Raw genomic sequence first — 12,252 nt, 5'->3', positions numbered from 1 at the left:
CTACTACCAAGAGTAAGAATTCAGCGACTAACAGAATCAAAGCATTGGCTTTGACGGAAAGGAAGCTGTTTGGGAACCAGCAAGAAGCCACATGAGTTATCTGCAACTTAGTGTCATTTATCTGAAATAGTCTCAGTTAGCTGCAATAGTCATCTGTACTCATTAGTCTCAGCTATCTTTACTTGGTCTCAGTTATTATCTGAAACTTGCTATCTTTACTTAGTCTCAGTTATTATCTGAAACCTGCTATCTCAGTTATTATCTGAAACTTGCTATCTGAAACCTGCTATCTTTACTTAGTCTCAGTTATTATCTGAAACTTGCTATCTTTACTTAGTCTCAGTTATTATCTGAAACCTGCTATCTCAGTTATTATCTGAAACTTACTATCTGGCATTTTGGTGAAAATTCTGGTGTGAAACTTAGTTGTGACGCTATCTGAAACCTGCCGTTGAGTTTCTGCTGCTGCATCATTGCAGATATTTATAGTGTGAAAGCCTGATATGTCTAGTCTGAAAACAAATTCATACGTGAAGGTGAATGATGATTATTTCTCTGAAAATCCTGTTTATTCTTCCAATATTTTTCGTCGAAGATTTCATATGTCTAGACCCCTTTTTCTCCGTATTGTCGGGGCTTTAGGCCAATGGTTAGATTATTTTACTCAAGGGTGGATGCGACTAATCGCCAAGGACTAACTCCATTGCAAAAATGCACTGCGGCTATTCGACGATTAGCTAATGGCAGCGCCGTGGATCATCTAGATGATTATCTGAAGATTGGAGAAACTACTGCAATGGAGGCAATGAAGAATTTTGTGCAAGGTGTTATAGCAATATTTGGTGAACGATATTTGAGGCATCCGACTGTGGAGGATACTGAGCGTCTTCTCAAAATTGGCGAGAAACGAGGATTTCCTGGTATGTTTGGCAGCATTGACTATATGCACTGGCACTGGGAAAGATGCCCAACTGCATGGAAGGGGCAATTTACTCGTGGTGATCGGAAAGTGCCGACGATAATTCTTGAGGCCGTGGCATCACATGATCTCTGGATTTGGCATGCGTTCTTTGCGGTCGCGGGTTCTAACAATGACATCAATGTTTTGAACCAGACTACTATATTTATTGAAGAGCTAAAGGGACAAGCTCCTAGAGTCCAATACATGGTCAACGGGAATCAACACAACATAGGCTATATCTTGCTGATGGAATATATCCGGATTGGGCTGTATTTGTGAAGTCATTATCAATGCCCATCTCCGAAAAGGATAAGTTATATGCACAAGATCAAGGAGCAAGGAAGGATATTGAACGGGCCTTTGGTGTATTGCGCCGTCGATTTTGCATTTTAAAACAACCAGCTCGTCTATATGACCGGAATCAGCTCCACAATGTTGTGCTAGCTTGCATCATACTTCACAATATGATAGTTGAAGATGAAAAAGGAAGATGACCTGGAAGAGAATCTTGATTTTAATGAGGCTCCAAGTACAGTGATTGTCGAAGAACCGGAATTCTCTCCCGACCAATATGTTACATTTGAAAGAGTTTTAGAGAAAGATAGTGACATTCGGGATCATTCGGCGCATCATCGGTTGAAGAAAGATTTGGTGGAACATATTTGGAACAAGTTCGAACGCCGTCGAAATATATCTTGAGTTTGAGATGTAAAATGTAATCCGTTTAAATTATGTGGTCGTTTTAATATATGGGTATGCACTCATGAACGTTGAATTAATTAATATATTTTATTTTATATGATTATTATTTGCATAGATATATTGTAGTTACGATTATATTTAGTTTAAGATATATTTACGAATGGCTACATAGTTTACGTGGTACATAGGATCACAACTTCATGCACATGTTAACTCCTGCAGCTTGTCTTGGAAACAGTAAACTAAAACTCCCCAATGTGAGAGATAGTTTCATTTGTCATTCCTAGTCTACAAAGTTAACATGGCAGTCTTGATAACTGGAAAATGAAACCCACCATTGAGACTGGCATGTAGCCTTGCTCTCGTGCGGCCAAACTAGTGCATGCGATGAATGGAGGCTGGCCACGTATACATGCAACGCTCCGTTTTGAGTTATTAATTGCCACATTAGCCAACAGAAGTAATTAATTGCACCATTGATACTCCAATACGCCTCCTATTGTGGCCAAAACAAAAAACTAGCACACGCCTGGTATATGGGAACGGAGGGAGCAGTTGTCACACCCAATTTTTGGGATAAAATTAAATGCACTAAACTCATATGTGTCTAAGAATCAGTCACACACACAAGTTGACAAATTATATAAAGTATCATCACGGTGTATCTTACATCACGATTAATAACACCACATAGTCTTACACCACACAACGGAAGATAAAAATATAACTTTCTCATGGAACTCCATCACAGGGACGGTCAACTGGTTGACCATAAGCCTAATAATCCTCAGAAAACTCATACACATTGTCATCTGTTACTCATCCGGGATTTTTATCCAAAAATAGAAAGTAAACAAGCGTAAGTACTTCCCGTACTTAACAAGATAATATAGGGTTATGAAGCTAAAAAAAACACAGGTTTACTGCAGTTAGCACTTTTAGTAAGTCAAGATTTTATTATCAAGTATTATCAAGTTATACTTAAGCTCCCATTTATACCCACATAATCAGATATCAGAATCATTTGTATCATATTATCATCGTATACCATCATAAATGAACCACAATAAGTAACCAATTATTCTATGAGTTTTCTGGGCCGCTCGTGACCGTGAGCACGGCTGTTATAACAGTTTGTAACCCTCTGCAGAGGTGATGCACATTCACCGTGAGTCGTGATTCCCATATGCCCGGGTTAATTGCTCCCTTATCACTGCCATTGTGAGCGGGCAGGGTACACTATAAAGCCATTTTATAGGTTTCTCTAACAAGTTAGGGCCGCTAGGTTTCCTCGGTAGACAGATGTAGGAACCCCCCTTTCCTATGGTACATATCCATCGCGGCTATACACATAGGAACAGAGGCAGCCCTATACCAACGTGGCAAGCCTCTTTTGCACCATAAAGGTAACCTCTAACAAGCTAGAAAATGTCATATTACTGAGCTAAAGTCAGAGCCATGTGACTCTCACGGTTGCACTGTCAGTCCCAGCTTTTGCTGACAGATAAGTCCTTATGGAGGACCGGGAGCATCATGATCAAAAGTCATTTACTCCTTCGCCCTATAATTCAGTTGTTTAAAAACAACTTTTACCTTTTATTTCCATAGCATCATTGTTCATTATGTAGACCATGTATATTTATATTGAGCGCTAGCAAACTACCCATATGCATATAACCCATAGAAGACAAGGAACAGGATAATTAATCACTAGAATGTCCTTACGGGTACCAAAATTAGACACATGCAAATGAGTAATTAATAAATGGTGAATAGGCATCAAGGTAGATCTCATGCTATACTTGCCTTGGTTAGCAAACTCCTGCTGATCCTGCTGGTCGTCAAAGTACTCTTGGTCACCAACGTGTTCCTCACCGTCTGAACACGACCAATATGGCAACATACAACATTCCAGGAACATTCATGCAAAGCAAACAATTCTATAGTTAGAACAGTACACCAACAGTATATAAAACAAGATAAAATGTTTATGAAAAGAATCTACGTCTCGCTACGATCACGTCAACGCGAAGTTCACGAAAATCAGAGCTAAAACGCGAAAGTTATGAATTAAACGGGGTTTCCTGTAGCAATTTACTTAATTAAACCTAACCCTGAAATTTAAAAGTTGCAAACATGATTAACAGTGGTACTAACATGTAGATTATGAAATTACGAAACTAACGCAATTTGAACGGGTCAATTCGGAGCTAAAACGAAGTTTTTATGAGCAAAACAATTCTAGTGGCATTTCTGTAAATACTAAAAACGTATTTCGGACTAAAACAATATATTTTACGTTTTCAAAAGGAGAAAGCGTACTCAGGAAAAGTGTTATGGATTGCGGGTTCAATAAAACGAAACCTGGGGGTCTCTTTAGCAAAGTTACCCGCGAAGGGCTATCGGCTTATGTGAGCCGTTGGATCAAGAACGGTGGATCAGATTAGATCTGGGGGAGGGAGAGAGAAAGAGTTGGCCGAAACAGTGGCTCCGGCGGCGTGGAGCTCACCGGAGTGTTTGGTTCGGGGGCTACGGTCCATGGTTCGATGAACCGAGAGCACCGGGAGAGAGAGGGGAAACAGGCGAACTCGTCTAGGCCTATAGCACGACCGAAGGTTGCGGTTGGCGCGGGGGCGGCCATGGCCGGCGGCAAGAGCTCACGGGCGCACGCAAAACAGGGTCTACGGGCCATGAAACTCGCCAATAACCGCACGGGGAGAAAGAGGAGAGGAAGGGGTTCTCACCGCGGGGAAAACGGAGGCTGAGGCGGCTCGGGGACGACAATCCACGCGGAGGTGCGGTCGGCGGATCCCGACACTTCTCCGGCGTTGCGTGGTTGTGACTTCCTCGGCTCGAGCGAGTGCGGAAAAGGAGCGGGGAAACAGCAGGGGAAAGCGGCTCGGGTGGGGCTTCCTTTTTGTAGAGGCAGGGGCGCGAGGGAGGGGCACTCCCACGAAGCGGACGTGGGCATGGAGCGGCGGCGGTTGCGCCTTGACCGAAAATGGGGCGCACGGGAGAAGGGAGACGGCGCCGACAGGCGGGCCCGGGCTGGCAGCGGCTGAGGGCGGGGCGAAGGATGCGCGGCAGTGGTTGCTGGCGCACGGTGCTGGGCTGGCGCAGCGGCAGCGGTTAGGTGCGCGGTGCTGGGCCGAGCAGGCCGAGGCAGTTGCGGCTGAGCTGGGCTGGCGCGGAGGGAGAAAAGGGCCAGGGGAGAAAATGGCCTGCGGGCCGAATGAGGAAGGGAGGGGGAAAGAAATGAAGAAGCTGTTGTTTCTTTCTTTTTCCAATCAATTTCAAATTCCATTTCTAAATGATTTTTGGATCCTTTTGAATTTAAAAAAAACCACTCAACATATTAAATACAATGCTCCAGCATGAGAGCATCAACATGTATATATCCTTACGATGGATTTTAATTTCACCAACAATTATTATTTTTCCTATATTTGAATGCACACATAATAACATAATTAAATCAAATTTACTTATTTTAAAAGAATGAAATTTTTGGGTGTTACAGTAGTAGCCAAGAATTATTAACCATAGATATACATTACTCCCTCCATTCCTAAATAAATCAATTTCTAGAATATGTGCCAGTCAAGTTTTTTTAAGTTTAATTAACTTTATAGAAAAGAGTAATAACACATAAAATGAGCACACTTCGCTGAAAAAAAGACGAAACACCGTTCCAGTTGATTTGTTGTGAGAGAAAAACACTGTTCCGGCTGAAAAAACAAGCTGAAAAGTACAGGTTATAAGAGAAGCGAACATGACCATTCTATGAAAAATCCAATGATACTAATTTGATACCTCTTAACGTTTTTTTTTCTAAAAATTCGGTTAAAATTTAAAAAATTTAACTTAAGATAATTTTATATTTATTTAGGGACGGAGGGAGTACGTAGTCAACGTATCATTCTTGTCTGACGAAATAATGATATTGACATTCACTAAGGCAATAATTGATGTTACTATTAAGTTTTCCAAGGCGCCAGTGTTCTTGACTTTCTATACTCGTTATCATCCACCCATATCGTTTGGCCAATGGACAAAACTTAATCATATCGACCGATCTATATCGTTTCACAATTAATGGATAAAAGGTAATCATATCGATCGATCTATATCGTTTCACAAATAGACAAAAAAGTATCATCATATATAAGTATAATGCATGTACCATGTATGCGCATGCTTGTACCTGGAACTTCATATATCAGTGACGACTGACGACGAGAAAGCAGCAATCAAACGACAGTGGCAGGCCGATTTGACCGATGGAGTTACTGTAAGTACATTTATAAAGTTGATTGAAGCAGCCGGACTAGTATAGCGCAAGTAAGTTTATTTATAGTACGTGCGTCTTTGCACAAACTGACAAACAGATGTACTCCCTTCGTGTTGGTAAAGGAAGTTATTTTGAACAAAGTTTGAGTCATTAAGAATATAAATCATAGATAACTATTAAGGTGTTGAGTTTAAAAATATAAAACCATATAAATATATTTGTCTTGAAAAATACTTTTATAAAAATATACGTATATCACTTTTCAACAAATATTTTTATAGAAATAAGGAATCAAAGTTATGTTTTGGAGATCATATCGCTGTCTAAAACGACTTTTTTTTTTTAGTACTCCATGAGTCATGACGGCGGTAATTCAGCGAATTACTCATCAATCACATCGGGGCATGCTGTTTGCTAGCTGCTGGCGCTTAGAATCTAGTAATCGCATCGGGATTGCCCGGGGCATGTTTGTCGGATAAAAAAGTCGTGGTCTTTCTCTCTCTCTCTAATCACACTGTAGACGACCACACTCGTCCCTATCCTCTGTGAACGCACGTACACGAACTTTACCTCAAAGTGCATATTTAAAGGGTTGAGAGTCGGAAGATCTCGAGATTAACTAATACCGAAACGGTTTTTGCTAACACCTGAGTTTTTTTTTTCACAGGCGGTTCATAAAGAGTAGACGCTAATACAAACATATATTTGTGGGGTTCATAAAGAGTAGACGCTAGTACAAACATATATGTTGGTCCTATGGCTATGAACCATCAGTGTAGATACACCTGAATTTCAAAATTTATGAACTTAGAAAATATATTTAGGACTCTAAATGATCCTAAATAAAAAACTTTTAAATAAAAAGTTGTAGGATTTATTGAGACCTACAGCTTTGGTATAGACCACCTCAACATTATTTGAGGTTGTTTTGAAAAATTTTAGTTTGAAAATCCATGAACTTAAAAAATATTTTTGGTCTCTAAACAATTTCAAATCAAAAACTTATCAACTACAAAGTTGAGGTCGCATAGAGTCCCAAATCAAAAGCTTATTAAACTACAAAGTTTAGAAGTTTTGGGACTCTAAATATTTTGGGATTCTAAACAGTGATTTGAAACTGTTTAGAGTCCTAAAATATTATTGTAAGTTTTGAAAAATTTAAAATTTAAATTTAAATTTTCAAACAACCTCAGATGCTGATATGGTCTAGACCAAAGTTCTAGTTTTCAATACAGTCTATAACTTTATAGATGATTATTTTATTTGAAGTCATTTAGAGTCCCAAATATGTCTTATAAATTCATAGATTTTAAAATTAAAGTTTTATAATTTCTAAACAACCTTGAATGTTTACATAGTTAATACTCCATCTATTTCAATTTATAAGATGTATTTGTTTTCTAGATATATTGTTTTTACTTTGTATCTAGATATAGTTCATATCTAAGTGTATTGCAAAAACTATGTATCTAGAAAAGCCAAAGCATCTTGTATTTGGAATGGAGAGAGTACCAACGTTGTAGTGGCTGACCTGATCTACATGCTTGATGTTCATAGGTTTTTAATTCGAAGTTTTTTAGTGTCTTAAATATTTATTTTAAGTTAACATATTTTGAGATTCAAAATATTGATTTTTTTTTTTCAAACAATCTGTGATGGAGACAAATCTTATACTAAAGTTGTAGTGCTTGAAAAGATTTAAAACTTTCTAGTTGAAACTTTTTTCGTCTGTATATATTTAGTAGACAAACTATTTAATATAAGATTACAAAATGTCAATACAAATAGATAACATCCTATATATAGTCATAAACGAGTGTGTGGTATAGTGTTAGGAGGTGTTTTGGCTAAACAGTGTGTTAAATGACATTAACGGAGGTGGACATCTGTTTATCGATTTACAGAGCTGGTTGCGTGCCCACCTCTGGAACTGTTAAGCTAAACTGTTAAGCTCGTCTTTGGTAACTATTTACAGAGCATATGGAGTCGGAGTGTCTCTTTGATGACTGCATTTAGGTAGGCTAAACTGTTAAGCTCGTCTTTGGTAACTATTTCTTTTTCCTTGGCTATAGTGCTTTTCACCTCGGTTTGTAGCTTCTTCATGAGGCAGGGGTTTTGCATGAGCTGAGCCATCGCATATTCTAGCACTATGAATGGTGTATCTGTGCCAGCTTCAAACATTACCTACATACATATGGATACATATATAAGAATCGACAACATATATATGAATGTTTATAATGTATATAATAGTTGTGGGTTAGGTCATATCCATATATACCACCAGCTGCGCCTTAATGTGATCTCTCGTGAGGTTGTACTCTTGTTGAAGGGAGAGTAAGACATCGATGAAGTCACTCTCCTCCCCGTCACGCTCTGACGCTGGCTTGCTTGCATGGTCATCGATGAGCGTATTGAGCAAGTCGTCCCACATCTTGTTCACCTTTTGTGCCTTTGCACACACCATCCTCTTGATGATGTCCAGCTTCACCAGCACCGGGACGGGAAGTAGTCCTCTAGGTTGAAACCTCCTATGAGTGACGAGTTTGCCTCGATGAGCTCCCGGAAAAGTTTGTTCCGGCCTTCCTCTCTGAAGAACTTGCTAGACACAGCGTGACACACGATGTCGTTGGCGAAGGCGTTGAGCAGTTCACTCAGGTCGATAGCGGTGCCTGTAGTGGCCGCCTATCGGATCTTAGCCACCTCCATCCTCACCTATTGTGAGTTATTTTCTGGCAATAATCATCTTCGTTCATGGAACAATATATTAGTGATTGCTGAAATTGGCGCATGGTTATTAATTACCTCATGCTCGCGTGCATGGCAGTAGGACCGGACCTTCTTGTTTGTGAGGAGGTGCGTGGTGGCAATCTTCTTGACCTGGCGCCAGTGCTCACAGTACGGGGAGAAGGCGACGTCCGTGGAGCCGTAGAAGAGGATGTCGGTGACTAGGGAGTAGGCCCTGGACGCGAAGATGTGGTCTTTCGTGCGGAGCACGGCCTGCGCGGCGCTCGGCGAGGAGACGATGAGCGTAGGGACGGCACCGAGGTGGAGGAGCATGAGGCCATCACGGCCATGCTTGGCAGAGAGGTCACGGAGAGAGATGTGTGGTAGGGGGCCGACAAGGTGCAGGTGGCCGATGGGTAGCCTGCTTGGAGGCGAAGGCAGCTTGCTCAGCAGCTGTTCTCTGGCTCTTGCGATGGCCGTCGACGGCGTCGTCGTTCCAAAGCAGAGGCGCACGAGGAGGATGAGAAGAGGACAGACGAGCAGGACAGAGAGCACTAGGGACACCTGTGGAGGAGACTTCGCCGGTAGCAGCTCCTCGTAGTGGCCATGAGCGTGAGCCATATCACAACAGCGCAACGCTTCCCTTGGCTGGCTAGCTAGCTTGCTACTGAACTGAATGATCTAGTTGGGTTTCTTTGCCTAGGTGGCCTTTTATATAGCCAGAACCTAGTGATTGCACCAAGAATAAGGCATCTTTTTAATCCGTAGCTTATTTAGAAGAGTTTGTCTACTGGACAACTGTGTGTTTTAGCAGAAGCCAACATACGGTTGTTAGCTGCAAGTAAAACACACGATTTCCAATAGAGACAAATCTGTGTGTTTTAGTAGAAGCCAGCACTCGGTTGTTTGCTGGCCCTAGAACACTCAATTTCATTCAGAGACAAATCCGTGTGTTTTAGGTACCTATAGCACATGAATTGTTCCACCTTTAGATGTAAATCCAACGATGTTTTGTAACAACAAAAGAAGGCCCACGCAGAGCAGATCTAGATGCAATTTCTGTGCAGTTGAGAATAATATAATAGAGCCCAACAACTACGGAGCCCATAATGAAAGCCCAAAAGCAGAAATCGATAGGAATATATTAAATATACTTGGGAAAGAAGAAAACAAAGAAAACAGATCTGCTCTGCGTGGAAAAGGCTCTGCTCTGCTCACACGGAGCAGGGGAAAGGGGTAGAAATATGATTGCAAACAAGAACAATAGGAAATTTGAAGAACAAGCACTACAAGTTTGATTCATACCTCATCAATCCAAGGTTAGTAGACCAATCTTTTGAATCCAATTTTCTGGTATTCCAATTTCTCTGAAGAAGCAAAAACAAAGAAATTAGCAGATCAGATGAGAAAGATTAGGAGAACCTAGATCCATGGAATATGTAATCATGAGACCTTACACATTTAGGATGGCTAAGATGGCCTGCTGCTTGTGCTTGCTCCAACAGCAGGGTGTGGCCCTGGTTGCTAACTTTGCACAAGGAGCAGATCCAGCACTTAGGGGTTGTAATTGTGGTCTAAAAGCTACAAACAAGCCTATTTCAGATCCTGCTAATTTCCTTCACTGCATGACACAACAGAGAGCATGCGATAAGAGCAGCGTGTATCAGCAATCCAACTATTTTAGATGTTGCTAGCTTTTCCAATTAGAGCACCCAACTATTTCAGATCCTGCTAGCTTTTGCAGAATCTTAGATGCAAATTAAGTGTAATGCATTATATTGATGAAATTACAAAACACAAATATAAAAATTGCACATTTCAAATAGTGCAAATAGTATGTGTTCTTAATGCAATTAAACTGTAAATGTATGTCAATACATATATAGTATGGTGGAGCTCATGAATGTGTAAATAGAGAGAATGACAAACTGCTCAACAGCCACACAAGCATGACCAAAAACCTTGATGACACATACCTGCACATAATTGATGCTCCAACTATTGCTTAGCTGTCTGCATCACCAACACTATTTTACAATAATATGAGTATGTAAATATCAGAACCAAGATTTCAACATAATAAGAGTATAGATTCAAGCAGGATCCTAAAACTGCATACTGATTCTTTATGATGCTCCAACTTTCTCCTAATGACATATCGTTTATTTCTAAATGCAGGTATACAATAGGGCAAAATTGAGACTGCGGTAGGAAGTAGTACAGATCACTTAAACTATGGATGAGCATAACTTGCAGGTAATATAAATGTCAATAATTAAGTTTTGGTTTATGAAAATCTATTTTACATAGACTTACTAGAATACAAGTGAATCCTTCTAAATTTAGCATTACTAATTGTAAGTCATCTATTGTAGGTGCCATATACTTATACACATGCAAGTGAAAACTCACAGCCAAACTTTGATCTCACAGCAGCAGATAGGATAAAAAAGTGGCAAGAAGCACTAGAATTGATGTACCAGACGAGCCAGGTACTAGATTAAATATTGCTTCAAATAATCATTTAATCAGTGCAACTAGACATATGTCAAGAAGTATATATGTTCAAATAAATGCAGGGCAAAAAGAATGCATTTACAAATTCTATGTTGACAAATCTATCAGACATCAGTTACAATGATAGAGATGAACATAGTAGGAACACCAATTATGATGTAGAAATACTTACTGGATCTAATGTCGACCTTTCAAATACCTACAAATACAAAAAGGTGAGCAAATCATTGCTTAGTTTAAAAAATGCCAAGATAAAAAGGTTGTTTGTCAACTAAAATATATTTCAATGCAGGGATGCTTCACTGAACTTATGATGGAACAGATCAGGAACTCTCAGGAAGATAATCCGACTGACTAGAATACACTGGTAAAATTTATAATACCAGTATACAAAAATTACAATTCAGACATATGCAAATTACACACATATGTGCAATGTAAATTCAGCATAACATGACTGTAATTTCAATGCTTCATTATAAACTATGCAGCAACATGAAGAGATACAAGGATCATTAACAAAGATGATACTTGAAAATGACAGGAGTGAGATAAAACTATATTATATATGCTTGTCAAACTAGTTGTGTTATATTACAAATGGTAACCATTTTCATTATCAAACAAATAAAGCAGAATATGAGCCTTGAAGATCTGGATGGAATCTTTGGACCACAAACTGACTGGTCAATATCAGAGTCAAGGTTGTCATATGAGGTAGATACAAATAGCTGAGCCAATTTGATTACATTTATAAGTAATACAAATATATATTGGCATCAAAGTAAAACTTATCTTTGCAAAAATAGGATAGAGAAATAACAATCGTCGCTGATGATGATAGAGCAACGACAAGCATAGCTAATGATGATAGATCTAAAATTCAATAATACCATTGGCAAACTAATGTATTCAATAACATGGACATTGATGAGGTATATAAAAATGATCTCTTCAACTATTTTAGTCCACACTAAAAAAATATTTGTATTATAAATGATATTACTCAGAAACTAAGACTGCTGCTAATATATTTACAGGTGCAGCATAAAAA

General features: G+C 39.5%; 1 protein-coding gene and 1 pseudogene across 1 annotated transcript; one reads left to right on the top strand and one right to left on the bottom strand.

Moving 5' to 3' along the window:
• Nucleotides 1-646: 646 nt before the first annotated feature.
• On the top strand, nt 647-1,240 carry LOC136469261 (uncharacterized). Its single transcript, XM_066467526.1, has one exon. It carries the CDS (start codon nt 647-649, stop codon nt 1,238-1,240), a length of 594 nt encoding a protein of 197 aa, XP_066323623.1.
• A 6,451-nt stretch (nt 1,241-7,691) lies between these two features.
• LOC136472375 (indole-2-monooxygenase-like) lies at nt 7,692-9,348 on the bottom strand (annotated as a pseudogene).
• Nucleotides 9,349-12,252: the final 2,904 nt, after the last annotated feature.

Source organism: Miscanthus floridulus, chromosome 8 (genome assembly GCF_019320115.1).
Source record: "Miscanthus floridulus cultivar M001 chromosome 8, ASM1932011v1, whole genome shotgun sequence".
NCBI lineage: Eukaryota > Viridiplantae > Streptophyta > Magnoliopsida > Poales > Poaceae > Miscanthus > Miscanthus floridulus.
The sequence above is the reverse complement of the archived record's forward strand: the minus strand, read 5'-3'. Positions and strand labels throughout refer to the sequence as shown.